Raw genomic sequence first — 24407 nt, forward strand, 5'->3', positions numbered from 1 at the left:
GAGAATTATTAGGGTTTGGGGAATATTTTAGTCATTGTTATATTTCCCTAAACCTATATAGTAAGATGTGTGTGGTAGGCTATGTAACAAGTTGAATAGCCTCTACCTTTTGTGTCTAAACCATTCATGCAAACTACAAGGTGTATGGTCCAAGTGGGAGAAAGTTATCCAACATAGCCTCATATGCGTATGGCTTTTATAGTAGCCTAAATAATTGACACACATAATTTATAATGGCACAAAAAGACTCCTATGATTTTTCCTTGATTGTTAGACACAAAACGACTCCTATGGTTTTTCCTTGATGGTTAGAAAACTTATTTAACACGATAGAGTTAGGGTTCTCATCTTCAACATTAACTTGCACCTCCAATTATCAGGAGATACTATAGGGTGTAAAGTTGAAAGGGTGATCACCTCTCACAGCCGGAATCGCTGGAATCGTCTTTTTCATGTAACATCCATGGAGAGAGGTATGTTTCTCATATTCTTACATTAGATTCATACTTGTAAAGCATAAATCATCAAAGATCAAGATGAGAGATTAACAATATCATCATAAAAGAAATTTAACAGTCATCATACCTAGGTTATATTTCAAAAGCTTGACAAAGTCACGTGTCTTCCAATCTGCTCATGAACCTCTCCTGCTTGGAGAGCTATGTTTCTCGAGTGATAATACTTTAGACGGATAATTAATAGGTTGTGCATAATCGATTGTATTCATACAAAAGATCTTATTAAGTTATTACTAAGGCTCTGTTTGTTTCAGCGTAAAATGATTTCCTGAAAATGATCAATTTCCGTATTTTACGGTATTCCATCGACTAGAAAATCCTTCATTAATCACCATAAATTAGTTTCATATTTTAAAAATCACAAACCATTTTCCCCACTCACCGTCACTCTCAACCTGATGCCCTACCACTCATTTTTGCTCTTCCCTCATGCAGCTCTTGCTCGTCCATCACACAGGCACACCAAACCCTCAAGCAGAACCCAATCCAAAGCTCCTCTCTCTCTGTTCTAGCACCATTTTCAGAGAATCTTGTTTCTTTTAGCTTCTACATTTCAAATCTCGCCTCTCTTCAACTTTTGCATCATAAGATCTATCTTTCGGATTCTGCATCTCAAGTACTTTCGTCTTTCTTTAGATCAGTATTTTTTGGTGGTTTGAAACTTTGAATCTCTGTTTTCATGAAATATATATATATATATATATATATTGAGTTGATCCATAAAATTTGATATTTTTGGGAATTTTGAGTTGTGGGTTCCTCTGCTTGCTGGAACTGGGTCTGATTTTGTTGGGTATAAGAATTGTTGTCGTAGAGATTGTATATACAAGGTATTAATGCTCTCAATATTGTGGCATTTGAAAAAATCAGTCTTAGGCGAAAAGTCACGAACATGCCCGAACTTGCTCCACGACTCTCCCTCTGTAGGCACCAAGGCAAAAGTTATATACTTTCTTTTCTTTCCCCTGGGCAAATGAAATTTCATTAGTAAAAGAAAGAAAAATATAAAAGGAATGGGTGGGGGCACCCAACAAAGACCCCAATACAAACATTACAGTGTCATAAAAATTTGAAACATCTAAGAATAGGACAACATAAATGGTTCGGCCTGGTAGTTTCTTGACACAGTGCCTTCCCAATAAAGAAGCTGCCGAAAACGATGGTTTTTAAGGCAATCCAATGAATGGGGTACTTGGAGAAACACTCGCTGCAATTGAAAGCCACAACAATGAGGATAACACTGATAATGTTTGGACTGAAGTTACCTCACGTTCCCACAGAACCACATCACACATAAGCACAACAAATTGCTATTAAATAATACAAAATAAAGAAGAAAAAAAATAGTAGTTATGGGGTCTTTGTAGCAAAAACACACTGATGGAGTGTTTTGGACAATAACACCCAGCCCCCTCCATCTCAAACCTGACTCCCCTTCTCAATATAGCAGACTGAACGCAGAGATCAAGAATAATTAATAAATAGTGTCTAGTTTTATATTCTCAACGTATATGCGAGTTTTCCTATATATATCTATACATTTAAGGCTGAAAGTTTTCAGGCCTGCAGCGGGTATTCAAAATTGGGCTGCTTTATTAATGAGATATTTACAAGAAAACCTACTAAGGATTAAAATTTATGGGAATGTGAGTCAGAAAAAGAAGTTACTACAAGTGATGAGGCTTCTTTAGTCGAGCAGGAACATCTTTTCTAGAACTGACAATGACTGGAGAAGTAGAAAGATCATTTTGTTTATCTGAAACAAATAGTTTATCACCATTTTCACTTCTTTCTTCATCTTCACTGTGCCTTATGGGAGAAGATCCAAATATCTGGACTGTTAAGCTCCCACCTGCAGAGAGACAAGGTCAATACATCTCAAGTTCGAACATTGTAAGTGTGCACATTTTCACTCAAGAAAAATAGGTGGCATTCTGATATTCAAAACAGCATGGGAGAAATGTCAAATCACTACTCCTGGTTAGAGATTCAAGATTATATAGGGTTGAATGGCAACAGCCTATTGGAAATTGCACCTCAAACCTGGGTTCAGGTTTTCAAAGGACCTTGAACGCTAAACCTCCAAGGGGAAAGGGTGTTAAACTGGGTAGGCCCAATGTTGAGATCATCCCTATGGGGCACTACACTGAGCAATGGTTTGAGTTCAATTATTGAAAATTTTCAATCGACCCTAAACAACACCTAGACTAGATAGGGTGAATAGGTGTTTTTCAAAATATTCAACCAATTAAAAATTTAACCACCACACAACAATCACCAAAATAAGAAAAATAGTAAAACTATCAAATAAGGCAACTTGGTGACAAGGTGAAAACCTTTAAAGAACTCCTCAAACGTAAAACCATTTCGGGGCAGTCAAACCAAGAAAATCAATCCACTATAGAAGACTAATAATATAATCAGTTCATACTAATAAAACCTTTGCACTAAAAACCTCACTTGTATCCAAATAAACAATCCATGTGTTTTCTACCACAGTGGCTCCAAAACTCTAACTAATCTTCTACTTTGTCTCCTCTGCAACGCAGAACTCCGTTAGCTGAAGGTTTTAGAACATGTATGGGGCTTACAATAAACTCTAAGGGAGATGAACAATAGAAGGCAGGTATATGAAATGCCTCTCTTAGCTCACAAAATTATGGCCTCAATCCTATGAGAAATCATGCACAATGGTGTTTTAAGTAGGGGTGTACACGCGGGGGGATTTATTAACCTCTAATAACCGCTAATCGCTAATAACCACTAAAAACCGCATAAATAACCGCCTAAACCGGTTGCATTTACTGGTTATTTAATAATGGTAACCGGTTTTATAATATATTATACATATTAAAAATATATAAATAATAATTAGTATTATTATTATTTTCTCTTTTGTTTCCATGTATGTATTTGATTATGATTATACTATGGCCTATGATGTTGATATTCTTCACTTGATCTACAGACATTGGCAATTGGTTATGAAATACGTCCTACTCAACGTATTGGGTTGGTATATGTTGTGCAAAAACCACACGATCACAATTACGGTTAAATAAGGCGAGAATAATCACACACAAGATAACACCAAGATTTAAATGGTTCCCTCAATGTGAGGTATGTCCACTGGCGGAGGCGATCACGAAGAAATTTACTATGAAAGATGGAGTACAAAAATATAGTAGCGAGAAAATCACTCAGACCCAAAACCCCAATACGCTAAAATCTCACTATCACACAATAGACATTATTCTCAAAGGAAAAAACAAAAGACAGGAATACAAACTCTTCTCTTGCTGGGATACGATGGCGGGTGGTCTCTTATATTTTTCTCTCACTGTGCAGCTATTTCTCTCTTGTTTTCTTTGCTGCCCATACCCTGTACGGCACGACTAAAACCAAGAAGAATCCTCTCTTTGATTTTCCACATTGCTGAAAAATCACAAGCTGCGTCACAATTTGCACCGACTTCCAGCAGCCCACCTTGATGTGCGGCTCTATTTAGTGTGTTTGCCAAAGGCTGAATATGAGGCTTTATATAAGGCCAAAAAATCAATGCATTAAGAGAACCCTAGGTCTCCAATATTCCTACTACAAGTAGGTCTTCTATTCCAAGTTAGAGTTAGATTTCTTGGTCTTGGGCCTCTTTCAACCACAAAAGTTAGCTCAAGAGGTGATCAGGTTTTTCCTCACACTAATAAACTGACCACCAGCCCCTTTCATAACCGATGTGAGACAACCCCAACAATCCCCCCCTCACACATCGGGCCCTTGGGTCAGAGCAGCGACAACCCGTTTCTCCCGTGGACTATTGAGCCGAGACTTGTTGGTAAACCTGAACTCTGATACCAGTGTTGGGTGGTCTTAGGCCTCTCTCAACCCTAAAAACTAGCTCAAGAGGTGATCAGGCTTTCTCCCACACTAATAAACTGACCATCAGCCCCTTCCACAACCGATGTGGGATAACCCCAACAGTATAATTAATGTTCACAGGGTTTTCAATAAATTTTCATTTGTTTTTTCCTCCATTGGAATGTTTGTGTCTTATACTTGCATACATTGTTGTGTTAACATATGGCATGCTCTTATATATCATGTTGATATAATTAGAGTTAGGATCTCTTTCTGGACGGGTGGGACTAATAATTAATTAATACAAAACCAACATGAATCAAGGGGCAACTGAGCCAAAGCACAAATATGGTATTGTCTTCACCGAGATTAAAACCCAAAACATATGAGGACTTGAGAAGCCAACCCAGTGCATAAATTAGAAAGCCACCATACAAGCATAAGGTAAAGATGATAACTTTAGGTTTGGGTAAAAAAAAAAGGATTTTTTATTTTAGCACAAATCAATGCAGTTCGTAGCTTATCCAAGTATTTTCTGTTTTCGCTGGTTCTTGGATCTGTTAACTGTTTTAAGGTATAATTCCAATTCATTTCTATAGTCCCCGCTGACTTGCACGTGAATTACTTTGTACCGCATAGAATAATGTAGTTGTTGTAACACCATCCTTCTAAACCAAGGCTTGTTTGATGTTATGCGGATTTATGTTTATTTTGATATGGAGGTTTATTTTAACGTGAGGTTATTTCAAAAAAATAATTGAAATAATAGTAATAATTTATGGCTAAAAAATGTGTTTTGAATTTTTATGAAAAGCAGTTACCAGTTAATAACCGGCCTTTAATAACCACATAACCGTCAATTGCGGTTAACCGCTAACCAAAAATGAATAACCACTTAAACCGGTTGCAGTTACGGTTAGGAGGGAATAACTGCAACCACCACTACTTCTACACTCCTAGTTTTAAGGCAATTAACACACTGAAAAGACTATTTTCAAAGGCAGTGTTCGGACCAATAAGTCAATTCGTTCGGACGCTGCTACGATTTCACACATTTCTCCTAACAGCCATTCAGACAAGTACCAACCAAGCTAGCAACCGAGCAACACTGCCTCTTTGTGTTGTTTAGTTCGTTCAGACACCTTTCCTACCAAGTTTGCAACCAAGGAATATTGTATGTTTAATGCAACCTCCTCATTCGATCACATACCAAACGAACCTTCCAACGGAGCAATAATGGAAGACTTGATTTTATGCGAACAGTCTTCGAACGAGTCTATCATCCGGGCAATACTGGAACTTTCATCGAACTTAGCAAGCAAGTTTTTGTTTTCCAAAATAACTACATTCAACTTTTTGAATGACTTTTTATTCAACTTTTTCAATTTAGTACATACCTCAAAATGCTTGTTATACGCAACTTGCAAGCCATCTTCTTCCTCACAATCATCCTCAGATGACTCATCCGAGTGAGGTGTGGTATATACGCTAGACTCATGGCTGCTCCCAATGGAAGTGGTTAAGGCCAAGTAATTCCCATCGTCATCGGGGGAGTCATCATAGTCCTCAAAATCAAACTCATCACTCAGGGTAACATTCAAGGCCTTACCCTTGGACTTCTATGTAATTTGGACAATCAACCTGAATATGACCATAGCCCAAACTCTCATGGCACTTGATGCCTTTTGAGTTCTAGTCATCTTCTCTTGTCTTTCTTACCTTGGAAGACTCCACTAGACTCACCCTTGGATTTTTCAGAACCTTTAGAGGATTTGTTTCTTAAATTGCTCTTCCTCGGTCTGAAAAAAAAAATTCTTCAACCATTTTGCAAATAAGGCAAGGTCCTCATCATTCAATGAATCCTTAACATAGGAGCCATAGGCATCTACCAGTACTATTTTAAAAAAAAAAAATAGACTTACCCTTTTCTTGGGTTGAAGTAGTAAGAGTTCATAAGTTTGAAGAGAACCTAGAAGATACTCAATCTTGACAAAGTCAAGGTTCTTGTTTTCTTCTATAGCAATGGCCTTAGGTTTGAACCTTTCAAGTAGAGATCTCATGATTTTTCTTACAGTCCTTGATTCAGGGATTTTTTTACCAAGGTTGAAACTTGAGTTCACAGATCATTCAATTTGGTATAGAACTTATCAAAAGACCCATCCTCTTTCATTCTAATTTCTTCAAACTTACAAGTCAACAATTAAAGTTTAGAATTTTTCAATTTTTGTGCCTTTGTGTGTGACTTCTGAAATCTCCCAAGCCTCCTTGGCAATTTCACATATGGAAATTCGTTTGAATTATTCAGATGAAACAACCATGAATATGGCATTCAACCCCTTGTTCCAGTTACAACCATTAAGGTCATCCATAGACCACAAGTCTATATCGGTAATAGGTCTTGTCCAACCCTTCTCAATTGAGACCCAGACTTGTTTATCTAGGGATTTAAGCAACGCTCTCATGTGAACCTTCCAATAAACATAATTATTTCCATCAAAATATGGAGGAACATTTAGAGATTGAATTTGAACTATGACAATTGAGATCAAGGATCACACTCAGGAGATTAATCTTAATAGACTAAACCAAGCTCTAATATTAATTGAAATTTCCCAATTGACCCCAAACAACACCCAAAGTGGGGTGAATAGGTGTTTCCCAAAATGTTCAACCAATTAAAAATTGAGCAAACACAAGAATTAGATTAAATGAATTTCAATTCAATGCATCGAATTCCAAAGAGGAGCTAAATATCTCCCAAGTCAGCTACAAACTTCTTCAAATGGTGTAGTGTATTGTTAGCATAAGATGCATACTAAGAGGAAGTTCATGTTTCAAGGAATGGTGCCGATGTGTATGATCTATCTAAAATGAGAGTAACAGTTACTCAAATTGCAGGGGTTTGTGTTGTTTTAAGACAGGAGGAGGTAGCATTACAGATGTAATTATCAGACTTTAATTATCAGTTCTAGTGTTGAACCCAAGTTGGGGATGCGTAAGGGAAACTTAATCATGAGAAACTATAGAAGCACACACCGAAAAAAAAAAAAAAAAGAAAAAAACATCCGGTAGAATCTCTTATGAAACTATGTTAATATATGCTTATTGATATCACAATGTCACGAGCACATTCTACCTCGTTTAGAAGAAACCACACCATTCTTTCAGTTTCTTTGTGGGTGTGAGCGTGAGCGCAAAAAGCTAAATATAGAAAAATATATATCTCTAAACTACTGGAAATTTCATCTAACAAGAATATTGGATTTTTTTTTTTAGAAGGGGAGAGAGTTGGGAAGAGCATAACACAAGATGTGAATACCAAGGAAGTGATCCACAATATTCCTTTTTCTGTTTCTGAGGAAGAATTAATGTAAAGTCAGAAATCCCTTTGTCATTAAGTTTTGTATCCTAGAACTGAAACATACCGACTAATTATTATCTGAACATAGAAAATTACCTAGCACAAGAGCAGCACCAATCCAACCAGCAGCACCCCACCTTTCACCGAGGAGAAACCATGCAAAACCAGCACCCCAGAGTGGCTCTAACCCATAAATTATTGCAGTTTCAGTGGCTGATACATCACGCATTGCAGCCATCTATTCAATTAATCAAATTTGACAAAGAAACCATCATTAGGATATACTATTCTCTTGTGAAATTAGCTAGTCAATACTAAAAAAATTTCAAATATTAAATTCTATTGTTCTTTTCCTTTTGGAAATTATAAATGAAATTCTTAATTTGGTGAAAATAATGCCATGAAACATTGATCAAAATGTGTTTCTTAACCTCAAATGTTTCAATTATCTTTCTCTCATCCTTTTGAAATTATGTATGAATTTCTTTATTCAGTCAAAATAATGAACCCAGGGGACAAAGATCACAACTGTCTACATCTCTACAAATGATGGCATGATGGTCTAAAGTATCAGATTGACCAAGAGCCCCTTAAATTCACCAAAATGGCACAACATTTTCAATATAAGTGAACATTAATACAATTACAATACCAAAAGAAAATTTATACCAATCACACTCTCAAAGTAATGTAGCCAGTACTACCAATAGCAAGAGCTTGGGCAAATTGTATTTGGCTAGTATACAAACATAATGCACCATTAAGAAGAGAGATAACTGATAAATTGTCAAAAGAAACAACTTTTGGAATCTTGCTAGATTGAGGTCATTGCCAAGAACTAGACCCTAATCAGTGATTTAGAGGGGTGTATTATGTAACACCCTACCCCATTGACACACAATATTGTCCGCTTTTAGCTCCCCCGAATCAAACTTCCCAGGAAGTCACCCATCCTGGTACTACTCTCTCATAATCTCGCTTAATTACAAAGTTCTAATAGGATCATGACCATCACAGCTTTAAAACGCGTTGTTGTCATGAAGAGTGTAAGTATATATATAAGCACATCTCCATCTCCATACCCAGGCGATGTAGGATGCTACAATCACCCCCTCTTGGGACCGATTGTTCTCGCTGGCGACCCTCATGGGATCATCCCATTCTTGGCGTCCCAACGAGTGCCCGCTGGCAACCCCCATGATACACAATATTGTCCGATTTTGGCTCCCCCCATCTCAAGCTGGGTAATGGCTCTGATACCATTTTGTAATGCCCCACCCCCAATGACACACAATATTGTCCCTTTTTGGCTCCCCCGAACCAAACTTCCCAGGAAGTCACCCACCTAGTTACTACTCTAACATAAGCTCGCTTAACTGCGGATTTTTGATGGGATCATGACTATCACAGCTTTAAAACGCGTTGTTATCATGAAGGGTGTAAGTATACATATAAGCACATCTCTATACCCAGGCGATATGGGACACCACAATCACCCCCTCTTGAAACCTAGCGTCCTCACTAACGACCCTCATGGAATCATTCTACTGTGGCGTCCCACATCGCCTGGGTATGGAGATGGAAATGTGCTTATATGTATACTTGCACCCTTCAACCAACAACGCGTTTTAAAGCCGTGATGGTCATGATATCATCAGAACTCCGCAGTTAAGCGAGCTTATTCGAGAGTAGTACCAGGATGGGTGACCTCCTAGAAAGTCTAGTTTAGAGAGCCAAAAGCGAACAATATTGTGTCAATAGGGTGGGGTGTTACACATTATGAGTCTGTTTAGAATTGTGTTTGGAATTACTTTGGAAAATAGAGCTTTTGTCTAAAAAAAAAAAGATTTTAAAAAAAAAAAAAAAAAAAATGCTGAAACAGAATTTTAGAAAAAGTCTCATTTTAAACTTCCCCCAAATAACAATTTTGGGTTTCTTTAGAGCAAAAAAGTCAAAAAGATGTTTTTCTAAGTTTTTTACAAACGGGGACACAACTTTTTATGTACTAAAAACACTTTTTAAGCTCCTTAATGTAATTTCAAACAAGCTCTAAGTTGTCGCTCCCAAGTAAAGAAGAATAAAAAGACCTGCTCAAAATTATATTGGGATGGGGAATAAGAGAGTATGTTTAGCTTGTTGAACGATTAATTGAAGGAAATCTTGAAGAGACAGCTTTAAAAGCAAGCTCTATAATAAATGAATTGCAATAAAAACAAACAAATAAATCCATGAATATTTCCAAATAGAGATAGCACTAGTTATAGATGAACTGAAAGAGGGCTAGTAGATGCTTTGATCAGTAACTGCACAACTGGCTGACCCAGTTCAAGATGGAGGCACTAAAAGAAGATGGGAAAGGACCAAATGAACGAGAGTTTAGCGATTTAAATCTCTAAGATGCCTATCAGTAAAAATATATATTTCCCTCAATATCGTATGGCTCTCGGTATTCCAAATGAAAGAGCTTTATAAAGTAGATTTTCATGAATCAGAGAAGCACAAGTTGGAAACACAAGAAAAAAAACCTTTTTGACATTTAATGTTTCATTATAATAGAATGAACAGACTAGGAAATGTACCTCTACCCATAAGCATAACCCAGTTGAAAATATGCCTGTGTACAGTGCAGGTATCCATGGAAATGTAACAATCCAATTCCAAAGCAATGTCCATGACCATGATGACAGTCCGTATGCTTGGATCCCACCAAAGCAGCTTCCAAGAAAATACCATATCGTTGATGATAGAGCAATAACACATATCTGAATGGAAAAAACTTACAACTGTTTCAACCATGCAGAACACTAAAAAGATGATTTTGTTTTTTTTGTTCTAACCTCATATCCAAGAAGGGGTAAAAAATCCTCTTTCTTTGTGCTTCTTGAAATATGTTCTGTCCTTAGCATATGAACGCCAAAAAACACCGCACTTAAGAAGTTCCAAAGATCTCCAACCTGAAATAGTTTTGGGGGAGGGGGGGGGAGAGGGAATCAAGATATAAACACTAGACACAGTTTTGAAGTGACAACTGAGAAAAGGAGCCTTTGCCCTTATTGTCTTCATCATCAACTGTATTACAACCACAGTACGAAAGAGAAACGGTTGATAATGATAGAGACAACACTTACAGATGGAGGTGATCCACTGGATTCCAGCAATGCAACTCCTACGATGGACATGAGAGCTCCAAACCAGATAAGGGGGGGAATTTTTGCTCCTAACATGCCATCAAGCAAGGGAACCACAACAATCTAATAAATTCACCAAACACATGTCAAATTTATATTATCAGTTAGCTTAATGTACAAGAAGATCAAGTCAAGAAGAAACTTACAGTGAACATAGACAGAAATGATGCACGCCCAGCATCAGATGTTAGCAGGCCAAAAGCCTGCATAAGGTACCCCAGACTGACCCAGAAACCCAACTCTATCCCGGCATTACGGATACGAACATCACCTCGTGCTTGAAATACAAATGGGATGAATGGAATGGCAGACAATGCAAATCGCACAACAGTGAAGGCAGCAGGGTCAATAATCGCTTCAACCTCTTTCACAACTGGAATATTACTAGCTACAACATAGAAAAGAAAAGAAAAAAAAAACAACAATATTATAACTGTGACCCATCCACTCTCAATTCTAGAAGTAACAAATGAGTCACTTATGATGTGGAGGTAAGGGATATGGCATAGCAATTGTCAAATAGAGAATGGTGGTCCTACCTTTACTAGTTATGACTCTGTATGCACAGACCTTTTGGCCATTAATATGTTAATTATTTTTTTTTTTTTTTTTTTTTTTTTGATAAGTAATTATTCATTCACCAATCTGCCTTTATCAGTAGTAAGTAATTAAAGGGCTATTAACTAAAGCTTATAAGGCTACTCAGGTAAATGCAGTCCAATAATCAGAGGAAACACATTTACATTGCAAACCATAAAATCACCAAAGGAGATTCTTTACAATTTTATGCAAAAACTTAATGAACTTCTACAGTCATACAAGCGAAGAGAGAGTAAATAAAGCATAAGTTAAAAAGTTAGAGGTGCACCTCTAGTTCCACAAAAAATTTAATGACTCTAACATAACATCTATTCTTGGGTCAACTACCCAACACATTGTAATGACTTACGAAAGCGCTTGCCTGCACTTTCACTCTAAAAGGACTAGTCAAATTGTAGTTGGAACTTTCTAGAATCACTTATAAAGCTTAGTATCACCTGGTAAGAAACCAATATAAGACTTAACACCCATGAGCTCCTTTATAATCCACCCACCCCATGTGAACAATTCATTTTCACAATGTGGGACTAACTTTCTATGGTGTCACAATCTCCCCACTCAAATCACATTTGTCTTTGTCAGGGCCCACACCATGTGGACAATTTATCTTCCCAATGTGAGACTAATTTTCTAGAGGTATCACAACATACAATTGGAAAATCTTCTCCTTGAAAACCAGAAAATACATGTAAAATCTGCAGCATTTACAAGTTTTTCCCTACCAACATCATCACCTGCCTTCAAATCATTACTCACAAGAAAGCATCCCAAGCTACATCTTTGAGCCCTAAGATGTAGTGTAGCCTTTTATTCATATCAATCTTTCCTCAATCAACTCAGTTATCTTTTCTCCTTGATTGTTATTAGGTTTTGTGTTGGCAAATTCAATGTCAAAACTTAAGTTAGGGTGTTAAGTTGGTTATTGAGTTAGTATCAAAATTGTGTTGAAAATCTGAAGTCCAGAGATTGTCGATCGAAATATGGTTGCAAGATGTTCAAACACGGTCTTAGCGCATCTCAAAGAACAAATTCCAAAAAGCCTCGGTTGCAATGGTGGTCACTAGCCAGTCGAAAGCGGACTTCAAGAAGATTGAAAGTTTGAGCTTATGAGAGGTTTGGTCGCAAGGCAATCGATCAAGGTTCGAACGAGACCATTTAATGTGTTTTACAATGGAGCCACTGAGAGCCTTGATTGCTAGCTGATCGAAGACCGTTCAAACAAAGATTTATCTCAAGGAGCCACAAAGACGTCTAGTCGATGCCCATTCATACAAAGTTCGAACGTAGTGCTCATTGAAGTAGATCTGAGACACTCGATCAAAGCTCGGTTGTCTGGCAAATGGCCGCTCATACAGAGTTCAAACGTAGTTCTCATTGAAGCAGATCCAAGACACTTGATCGAAGCTTGGTCGCAGACAATTCAAACACCACCACTAAAACAACGTTGAAACCTTAGCACTCATTCAAACACATCATTAAGCCGTTCGAATGCCGCAGCCTCAAACAGAGTTTTCCTAAAATCAACTTTCATCTAGACTACAAGATTTCTCAAGGCCTATATAAGGACTTCAATGCACGATTTTTCTAAAGGACTTGAGACCTTTGTTTTGTGTGTTAAAAGAGAACTATAGCATCCTTATGCCTTCAAATGTTCATCTATCTTAGAGTTTTGTTAAATCATACCAAAGTTCCTTTAAAACCTTCAGCTAGCAGAGTTCTGGGGTTGCAAGAGGAGACTTAATAAAAGAATTGTCTAGAAGTTCTAGAACTACCACATTAGGAGGCAAGCAGATCATTTGTTAGATGCATATCAGGTTTAGTTATAAAGGTTTAGTAAGTTAAACTCTGTATATTTTAACTATTCTACAATGGATGAGGTTCTTGGGTTTAGCTGCCCAGAAGTGGTTTTACCTTTGAAAAGTTCTTCAAAGAGTTTCCACTTTGTCACCAAATTGTTGTGTTTGATAGTTTTATTACTTTGCATAGTTTGGTGATTGTTGTGTAGATTGTTATACTTTTTAATTGGTTAAATATTCTTAAAAACACCTATTCACCTCCTCTAGGTGTTGTTTGGGATCAATTGGGAAATTCCAATCATGTTTCCCCACTAAACTGGAAATTGATTTAATCACCCATACCAAAATAGATTTCCAAACCAAGAACTCATTAACTTTGGGGATTTTATCACTAGCAGTAGGATTTTATGCACTGAACAGTGGTCATTTTACACTCAGCATCATATCTCTATTCATCTAACCTCTTGGCCAATCGTTTTAATTAGCAAAGGACTCATGTAGAAGTGCATGCAAGACAAACAGTAATAAATTAAATCACAGGGTAAAAGTAAGAGTAAAGAGAAGGAAAATAGAGAAAAGATAAGAGACAGAAGTCCGAAGAGAAAGAAAAGAAAAGAAGCTAGAAAGAGAAAGAAGCCATAAAAAAAATTAAAAAAAATAAATAAATAATAAAAATTAAAAAATAAATAAAAAATAAAAAATAGAAAGGATAATTCCCAGAGTGGGCATGATAAGGTGTGTGTCTAAATAGCCTAAAGAGAATCCTATGGGTTCTCAAGAGAAGATAGAGAAAAGTTCCGAGCAATCAGATGACCTTAAGGTGGTCCATTTCTCTAAACTTTCCAACCTACCTTATAACGCTGTCAAAAGGTCTACAGGCGTTAGTCCACATGAAATTGTGCATTGTCCTAAGCCTAGAACACCTTTAGACATTTTCATGATGTCTTTGCATGCTAGAGTTTCCAAGTTAACCAACACAATTGCAAGTCATGATTTGCATGATGAGACTAGAAAACAAATTCAAGCAAGTTGTGCCCAATAAAAAAATTGAGATTGAAACCCCAAGGGGTTGGCCTAGTGGTTGAGGCTTCTGGTCTTACGGAGTATCACTCCTTAGATCCCAAATTCGAGACTTGTTAGGTATAAACTCCCCCTTGGGGCCACACCCCCTGGTGTAAAAAGCCAACGATTTATCCTGATCCGTGTAGGGAAACTTCTGAGGGTACGGTGCACGAATCCGAGGTTTACTCTGTAAGAGTGGGTCAAAATGGCCATGCCTTGTTGAGGTTTCTCGTTATAAAAAAATAATAATAATAAATAAATAAATAAAAATTAAAAAAATTAAAATAAAATAAAAAAAGATTGACTTATGTCAACATCTCAATGACTTCAACACTTGGAACAATGTCATGGTCCATATTAGATTCGAACAATTTCCACTTGGATCCTTTTGAAAAGTGAAAAGGCATAGTGTTGGGCCTTTCAAAGTGTTGTAGTGGGCTAGACCAAATTTGTTTGTGATTGATCTTCCGCTTGATCCTAGTATTAGCTATGTTCAATGTAGGGGAAATAGTTGTGTATCCAGTCCACACCATTCTTCCAAACGATCCTCTTGAAGAACCTCCCCCATTTCTCAACACCTATCCTACGTATGATCCTACACAACCACCCTTCCTACCAACATATCAAGAAAATATTAATGTCTTTTTAAATGAGCAAGTTGTTTTTGCCAAGGAGGGAGGAGTTCAAGGTGTGGGTCTCGAGTCAAGGTACAGGTACAACATCTTCGACGGCCATGGATGGCTTTTCCCGGTCTGAGGGGTCAACCAATGGTCCTTCTCCGGCACCGGTAGGTCTGTTCTCCTCCTTGGGTTGCTCGTCAAGGGAGATTTCGATGCCATCCGAGCACGATATTTCACTCGTCTCCCCAAAGGTGTCGTCCTCACGAAGAATTTCAACCTTCACGAAGAGGAAGCTACCGTGAAGGCTGATGTTTGGAGATCTCCACCGGCGAAGGACTTCCTTCAGCAGGGGTTTCTTGGTCCAACTCCCGCATGCAGGTTTTTTCTCATCCCTCTTGAGGTATTGGGTGTGACTTCGTCCTCTCTAGTTGTTACGAAAGTTGGAGTGGATGAAGATTTGGGTGGCTACTCCTTAGGCACTCCAGCCGATGTTAAGGGCAAAGATTTCAGGTTGATTGCCTTGATCTAATCTCAGAAATGGCCGGTAGGTTTTGGTCTGTCTGGGAGATTATTGTTGGGATCAGGGAGATGAAGTTTGGGATTGAGAGGATTGAGACTCCCCTTATCCTTTGGGCGTTTTCCCCTGCCATGCCCTTGCATTGGATGTTAGATGGCGATAAGGATGAGGATTTGTCCTTGGCGCTCCTGAATGTCAGTGAAGAAGACTTTCTTCGGAAGGTAAATGTTGCGCGTCCTAAGAATAGAGGTATGAGGGAGATGTTGAATTTAGAAAATTCTGTTAACTATGGCAAGGTATGTGTGTCCTCTCGGCAAGGGAAAGGCATGGCTCATGTGCTGTAGCGTTTGAGTGCTTGGCGGGGATGTTGGGTTTGGGGGCTCTTAGTTTTTGTGGGCTTCAGCTTGGTGTGCTTGTCAGGCTTTCTGGGGTTTTGTTTTTTTTCTTTGGGTTTTTGGTAAGTGATTCCTGAGTATACTTTCTGTGTACATAGGGATGCCTTACACTTTTTAATAAAACTTATATCACTTATAAAAAAAATAAGAGGATGAAGGAGTTCAATATTTCCTAGTCCGTTGAAAGGGCAGAACAGACTCAGATTGCAGATGGATCACCAAGAACATGTGGCAACAATTGATTATGATCTCAAAGGTCTACTAGGATCTAAACTTGACGGGGTTGAATTCTTCCCACCCTGAGAGAATGATGAGGACAACAAACACAAGTCACAGATCATATGTGTATGAACATCAACATCAAAGGATGCCCAGCTCAGGACCTTGTGGCTGGGTGATTGAGAGCTAAATAATTATTGGGCTTTCTATTAGTTTGTATTTTTGTTTTATTATTTGCTTTTCATACTAGTTTTATTATTTTGTTTTGGGCTTTATGTTATTTTTAGTTGCCATTAGTCCAAGTACCATTTAGGCTAGGGATAGGGTTTAATCTCTAGTCTATTTAAACCTAGTTTTCTATTGTCTTCGGTAGCTTTTGATGAATTAAAATTTGCAGTGATTGTTCTCGTCTATCTTTTCCCTTCCTCTTCTTGGCTTCTTCTTTTCTATTTCTTCTTTCTCTTCGAATTTTCTTCCTAAGTGTTTTTGTCCCGCCCCTCATCAGAGAGAGAGAGAGAGAGAGAGAGAGAGATTCCACTTTCTGCATGTTTGGTTTAACTAAATAAGAGCTCAAAGTAATTACTTAAATCATCTCTATAACAGAGTATCTCCTTTTTCATTTCTCCTATCACAGAACCTCAACCCTCAATGCTGACTTGCCCATGCTGCAGTCTTCAACATCCTTTCACAAAAAAGAATGAGGAAGAATGGCCACCCTAACTCATCTCATTCCTTTTTTTATTTGGATGCTCTAGTTTTGTCTAATGATTTTGCTTTTCTTAAGTCGACGGTATCTGTACTATTAAGTTTCCAGGATAAAAAGATAATAACCATTAGAATTCTTAGAATAAAATGCTACTCTCCACATAATTTCTGAGAAAATGTGGGAAAAGATTCTCATTCTCCATATAGCCAAACATAACAATAGCGGAAAATAAACAAATCAAAACATTTCAAATATTCGTTTCTAATCGATAATGAAATTTTCTCGGCAACCAAACAGAGGTGAAGCAACTGAAAAGCTAGCTTACCGTAGACAATAGCGATAACATTGAGCAAAATGATGCTTCTAACTTTCTTGGAAGCGAAAAATATTCGTCGCCACAAAGCTCGCCTCCCAAACAAGGACTTAAAACTCAGAGCTGATCTTCTTAGGGATCGAGTATCCGACTCAACCAACGACGCGTTTGGTTGGGAAGTCGAATTATCGAACGTTACGGATTTTTTTGTTCTCTGTTTGGCCTTAGCAGCAACAGTAGGAGGAGTAGAAGAAGAAGAAGAAGAAGAAGAAGAAGAGTCGTGAAGAGAGGAGGCGGTGATACGAGGTCGTTTAAGGGGACTAGTGTAGAACGAAAAGAAAACCGAGGGATTGCATGGAGAAGAGGAGAGCTTAGTGGTGGCGTAGCTCTTCGTCGTCCGTGACCATTTGCACAGTGATGGTGAAGCCATTTCCTAGCCCAGATCTCTCTCTCTCTCTCTCTCTCTCTCTCTCTGTGTCTCCCCCCAACTCTGTGCTCTGTGCTCTGTGAAATCGTCCCGAATGACGAAAATGCCCTTGATCGTAGGTGTCGGATTGTGATTGGTTAGTTACGGGAGTGTGACAAAAGGATTTAAGTGGAAGTGACAACAGGTGAGGGATTTTGGTGGATCGCGTCCTATGATATTATATGGTAGGCCATCTCGATCTAACTCTCCAAAATATCTGATGGAGTACTCAGATATTATATATATATATATATATATATATAGTGTATGACTTACAATTTACAAATAATAAATGTTCTACAATCAATTTCTTTTCTTTTCTTTTTCTTGGAAACTCATCATTAAATCTGTGAACAAAATATGAAAATTAAACATTTTTCCTTACAAATTCTATAATGCTTTTTATTTTCGGTAAGTAATTTTCAAGTTAATGCACGCCAAGCATAAAAATCACATTTTGCTCATAGAAAATCCAGTATGTAGTTAAATCATGATTCAAATAGTTTTCATATTTTGTTAGAGTAATGCTTCATACTTAATTTTAATCTTATTTATATTTTATTAGACTGAAGTGACACTGTTCATCGTTTGCTTGAAAAATATACAACCATATGCTTTCCTATTTTTTACATCGAGAACCCAGTTTTCAATTTTATAAATTAAGACCTAATTTATGGTAATTTTAAATAAAATACTTTCATCCATTTTTTCCAAAAAAAAAAAAAAAGGAAAAATAAATTTAAGTGAAAATAAAGGCCTTGTTTGGTAAACAACAATGACTTTACAATACACTGTTCATGATTGGTGAGGACAAAAATGAGTGTAATAATTAGTATAGAAAAGTGAAAACAGTTGTATTGAAAAGTAAGAAAATTTTGTTTTGTAGTGATTTTTTTATTTAAATAATAGTAAAAAGTGAATGATGTGATATAAAAAGTGATAATGTTTTTATGTTGATTTTTTTGAAAAATGAGATGAATAATGTGGGGGAATGTGATGTTGTTTAACAAACAACACCAAAATTATTCTACTCATCTCAAAACATATATATATATATATATATATATATATAATAAAAAATAAATAAAAAAAGAAGAAGAAGGAAGCAGCAAAAATACAAGTATGAATCCAAGCCATGGTTGGGCTGTTACCCAGCCCTGCAGAAGCTAGATGAGTGGTTGGGCTTGGTCATTCCAAGCCATGGCCATGGTTGGGTACAACCCAGCCCAGCCATGGCTGGCCCTGCTAATCTTGTATTTTCTTAAAACCTGAGGAGCATAATTTTATTTTCAGTTGAATTTCTATTAATTATTTGAGAGAAAAAGGGATGAAAGCCATGGATTTAATTAAAATGACATTAAAGTCGAGTCTTAAATTTGAAAAGTTAGAATATGGGGTCTTAATGTTACAAGTACACAAAAAGCAAAAGAGATCCTATTAATATTTCTCTTTTTTGTTTTCAGTAATTATTAGGAGAATATGATATTATTTTTGTGCAAAATCAACTGTCACCTTTTTTCAGTAACACTAAAAGTAACTTTTTTTTTTTTTTTGTCACTCTAAGAATGATGTGGCATTGTGATTGATTATTATTGAATTTCGATCAAATTATGATTTTAAAAAACTACCTTATTCTTAATTAGAATGACACAAAAGAGACACAAGAATGATTTTTAAAATTACTCACATTTTTCTTCTTGTGCAGCATATCGAGCGTACAAAATATTGCTCAAACATAATTGAATGACCGAAAATTATATTGTTAATTACATTCTACTAGAGATGACAATTCATGGTCGCGTGTCGAAATATGCGTATAACACTATATAAAGTTAACTCTAGTTCGACTTATTTAATTAAACAAGTCAACCCAATACGCACACCACCAATAGACAAAATGCCGCACCGCCCAAGCTCCAACCCACCACAAAACAACAACCCCCAACCCAAGTTATGGTAACTGGGGTTCGAGGCAGCTCATGGTGATGGACGGCAAATGAGACCGAGAGACTGAGAAGTTGGCTGGTGCCGTGGCGAATTCTAGTAAGAGATAGTGGCTGGAGCCATGGTTGCTCGACTAAGGATGGCGATGGTGGCCAAACCGGCACAAATTTGGCCAACTAAGGATGGCGACGGTGACGGGCCCCCTCCCAAACCTTCGATAGGCCTCCAGTGGCAGCGTTAGGCTGAAGATCCGATAGCATTGGGCAGTGGCTTTAGGCGGATTCCGGCAGAAGAGAGGCAGTGTCTCTTTTGTTGCATTATGCTTTCTTTTTTCTTTTCTTTTTTTCTCAATATGCTATTTTCATTTTATTGTATTTAGTTTTCTTAGCTGATGTGTCACATTCTTATGGGATGCTGTAAAAGATGAGTTTTATACTACATCCTAACTGAAGTTATTCTTAGTCAAACATGTGAGGGTAAGTATGAAACTTATATTTTATAAAGAAATAATTTTTTAATGGTATATGCAAAGATAAGAGAAACTTTTGTAAAATGTATTTAGATAGGAAACAAAAAGTAGTTTTATTTTTTAAATTTAAGAAAAATCATAGGAAAATTGCTCCTAGTGCTCTAAGAGAGTTGTAAAGGGAGGAAAATATGACATACCGAATTTGCCAACTTCATGAAATAACCAATACTCCTAGAAGACTACATGATGAGAGATGCGAAAATGGTGTACGTGACATAGGATTATAACATCGATAGCCATTTCGTTCCGCACCACACCCAAAAAAGCAATACAACCAAGAGGGGTGGAGCCAACTGTGGTCGAGAGGAGGCATATGCCCCGCTAGCTTGCCCAAAATTTTCTTTAGCCCACTAAAATTGCCCTAATTTCCCTAATCGCCCATCCTCATTCATTCACTTAGGGGCATCAACATCACCGGCAATGTTGTGTAAACTTCACAAGTTGCAGAAGAAAGTAAAAGAAAGAAGAAAAAAAGGATTACCAGGCAAGAAGCTTAGAAATGAGTAGAAGGGGAGCAGTCAGAAAATGAAGCTTGTGGAAGTGGAGAAATTAGAAGGTGTAAAGCTTGAGGGAATAAAGCTGGGCAATGCAAATCTCCATGCAAACGTGGCAAGATGTGGCACAATTGTTGAATTAGTGAGACACAGCTGAAAGTCACCTTGTAGAATCTGAAGAGTCGTGTTTCATGTGTACTGCCATGCATTTTGTTATATTCTAGACTCAAGCGTTGCGTTTTAACCCCTGACTCATGCACTCACTTGGATTGTTTAAGTAGGCCTTTTGTTGTATTTGAATACTACGTTTTGTATTGAAAAGACCATGGATGTATTTTATTTTGTAAATGTGCTTAAGTGTACTAATGGGCTCAATTTGTTAGCTATTAGCATTTAGTGTAAAAAGCTCATAGTGTTTAATTGTAGAGGTGTTGTAATGGTGCATTTGTAAGTTATAATTTTTAATAAATTTTTATTTAATTTAATTTTTTAATTTTGCCACTCCTAAATTAAAATATTGGCTCCACCACTGCAACCAAAAACAAGGCTCGATTTTGGTGCGCTCATGCAGTTGAAGTAAAACAAAATAGGCAGAACCAAAGACAAGAAGATAGTGATAAATGCGAAAGTGCTAAACAACCTTTCGTGCGGAGTGCAATTATCAAGAGCATGATTGGGAAACCTGTTGATAGTGTGGATAATTGTGAAAGAGGCTTCACCATAAAATGGGGCAAGGACAAAAGAGGAAAGGAGGAGAGCATGAAAAATATCTAGAATGTGCCTAAGTTTAGGTTCAACTATCCTGTTTTGTTATGAAGTGCTTGAACACAATAAGTGAAGAATAATGCCATAATATTTTAATATGTCCTGAAATGCATGTTGACTATATTAATTGTATAGAATTATGGGAACGAAATGTTTTGATGTCCTTCGAAAATGGGGGTACGTGTCAATCATTTGGCAAAATTGCGTTAAATTCTAATAATTTATAATATGATTTCATTAGAAACAGCCAAGGGTAACGGAAAAAAAAAATCATCAATAAAAATTACAAAATAATGTGAGTCACTCATACTAAAAATAGAGGAAGGCAAAGTCGATTGTTTCTCGAGTTGACAAGAAATATAATAAAAAAAACTAGTGGACACTGAACCTAATAGACCCTTAGAAGTTAGTAATTGCACTCGATGCATAGATGCATGCGCAAGAAGTGAATGCCAAAGAGCAATGGATGGTGTCGACAAAGAGGAAGCAACAAAGACTTCGAAGGTTGGAATTGAAGATGTAAGAATGAAAGCTCTAATATTCGCCCAACTCTACACCTTGTACGAAGGGTTTGGCTTGTCTAAGGATCCTGCAAATACACGCCAAAGTAGGTATAAGTTTATTACCAAGTTCACACAGCTTCCTAACAAAGAGTAGGTTAAATGACAAATTCAGCACATGAAAAACTTCATGAACAAAAAGTGAAGGTGTGTATTGATTGTGCCTATAGTTTTAACAGTCACGATGAAACCATCTGCTATGTGAATTTTTTCTCCAAGTGTATTGTCTCCGTTAATATATATATATATATTAAGACCGATGTTAACCTGTTTCTAATCCAAGACCTCTGTTAATATTTCTATCTATTTTGAAATGAAAAAAAAAAAAAAAAATTGTTTCTAATTATCCCTCTAATTTCTCTTTCCACCCTCCCCCTCCAATAATAGTTTCTATATATCATTTATTACTTGTTATAATTATTATAATAATTATATTTTATTTTTTATAATGTCTTTGAAATACACCTATCTAATATAGCTAGACATCTATATGATCCTCTCTAGACCAATAAGCTAGAGGAGAAGAAACAATATCCCAGCCGTTCTACGGTAGTGGGGACTGAATTGGGCGGTGGAAATTGCTGTGTTGGGTGAGAAGAGGAGTCATGGCGGAGGATCTCTCGAAGCTATGGGGGAAACTCTCTCTCGATGAGGGAGAAACGATGGAAGTGGCAATCCAGCCACGATCGGTCGAAGGAGTGTTTTCACGTGGAAATTTCTGTGCGGTCGGGAAATTGCTAGTTGATCGTTTTGTGGGGAAAGACGTAATCAGACGAACATTGGTGAAAGGATGGCGTCCTTCGGGGAGTCTCTCTTTCAAGGTATTGGGTGAGAACGTTTTCCTGGTGGAGTTCGAAAATGAATGGGATAAAACAAGAGTGCTAGAGGGGAGGCCATGGATCTTTGAAGGGAACCTATTCTCAGTGGAAGAGTTCGAAGGGCGATCCTCACCGTCTGAAATCACTTTCGAGCGAGCGGCTTTCTGGGTCAGAATGCTCAACCTTCCTCTGGCATGTATGGGAAAGGAGGTAGGTCTACAAATCGGAGCTACGATGGGGACAGTGGAGGATATCGATACTGATGAGAAAGGAGTAGGTTGGGGGAAATTCTTACGGGTCAAGATTAGACTTGATTTAACCAAACCTCTTCCTAGAGGTCGGATTATCAATCTCATTGGAAAGCAAACGTTGATAGGATTCCAATATGAGAAGCTACCAAAGTATTGTTTTGACTGTGTCAGAATTTGGCATGGGCGGAGGGGATGTATGGTGCAAGGAGGGAATCGAACAATGGAAACGGAGAAACAGTATGGCCCCTGGCTGCGAGTTCCATCTCCACGACGGCGACGTGAGTTCACGAGTCCCCGTTTTTTTTAAAAGAAAGATGAAGAGATGACAGACGAGCATAATTCTCAGGAAGGGGTTCAGGGCCACCGTCACAGAAGCGGCAGCTTTCCATTCGACAGCAGTGGAACCGCAGCTTCACGGGTTGATATACCAGAAAAAGAAAAAGCTCCGATGAACACCGGCGAAACGCCGGCGAGCGAAGGAAGAGCCGTTACGAACGAGGGGAGTAATAATGGCAAGGGAGCAGACAAAGGCGCGAATATTGGGGCAGTTTTTGTAGAATCGGCTGTTAAGGGTCAAGTGGGCGCATCACCCGTTATGGAAAAGAATGAAGAAAATTCGAAGGAGGAGCAGTTAAGGGAAGAAAATATTCTAAATGCCGTAAGGGATCTGAAATTAAAAGGGAAAGAGCAAGCAGTAAATGAGAGGGGGCAATCCAATGAAGGCGCGTCACTGAATGAGAAAATATGGAAAGAGAAACCAAAAGAAGATTTAAAGCTTTCAACCCAATTGAATGTGGTGGATGGGAGGGAGCCACGTGGGGTACTATCAAATGAAAGAACTCCTAACGATGGGGAGGCCCAGGCCCACGGGATGCAGAAATGGAAACGTCGTGCACGTGCGGGCCAAATAAGGCCGACTGAAGCCTATTCAGAAAACTCGGGTGGGAAAAGGAAAAACTCAGGGGGCCCAGTTTCTGAGAAGGGAGAAGAACAATCATTTCAAAATAGGAGGCTGAAATATAAGGGGGATAAGGAATTTATGCTGCGAGATGAAGAGGATGATAGTGAGAAGGGATCGGGATTGGCGGGGACTGGTTCACAGCCCCGCCGGCCGGTATGAGAATTTTATGTTGGAACTGTCGAGGGCTTGAGAACCCTGAGACAGTTCGGGAGCTTTGCCGTAAGGTAAAAGTTAAGTGTCCCGATTTGGTTTTCCTGATGGAAACCAAATTAAGAAGTAAAAAAATGAATGTGATAAAACAGAGAATGGGCTTCAATAATATGCTAGCTGTGGATTGCATAGGGAGAAGTGGAGGATTGGCATTATTTTGGAAGGAGAACTTGGGAATTGAAATACAAAACTACAGCATTAGGCACATTAATGCGACTGTCAACCCCCTAAATTCAAATCCCTGGACTTTCACTGGCTT

General features: G+C 37.8%; 1 protein-coding gene across 2 annotated transcripts; it reads right to left on the minus strand.

The window, feature by feature from the left end:
• Positions 1-1989: 1989 nt before the first annotated feature.
• LOC132179877 (uncharacterized) lies at positions 1990-17696 on the minus strand. 2 transcript variants are annotated; one of them, XM_059592669.2, is made up of 7 exons: positions 17163-17696; positions 11069-11199; positions 10863-10985; positions 10572-10688; positions 10314-10496; positions 7831-7972; positions 1990-2370 (listed from the first exon to the last, which is right to left on the minus strand). In XM_059592669.2, exons 1-7 carry the CDS (start codon positions 17578-17580, stop codon positions 2186-2188), a joined length of 1299 nt encoding a protein of 432 aa, XP_059448652.2. In that variant the 5' UTR covers positions 17581-17696; the 3' UTR covers positions 1990-2185. The 2 variants fall into 2 exon arrangements, with proteins under 2 accessions (XP_059448652.2, XP_059448651.2); XM_059592668.2 differs by having other exon boundaries at positions 11069-11310; positions 17163-17695.
• Positions 17697-24407: the final 6711 nt, after the last annotated feature.

The sequence above is a fragment of the Corylus avellana genome, chromosome 4, assembly GCF_965113065.1.
Source record: "Corylus avellana chromosome 4, dhCorAvel1.hap1.2, whole genome shotgun sequence".
In the NCBI taxonomy this organism is placed as follows: domain Eukaryota; kingdom Viridiplantae; phylum Streptophyta; class Magnoliopsida; order Fagales; family Betulaceae; genus Corylus; species Corylus avellana.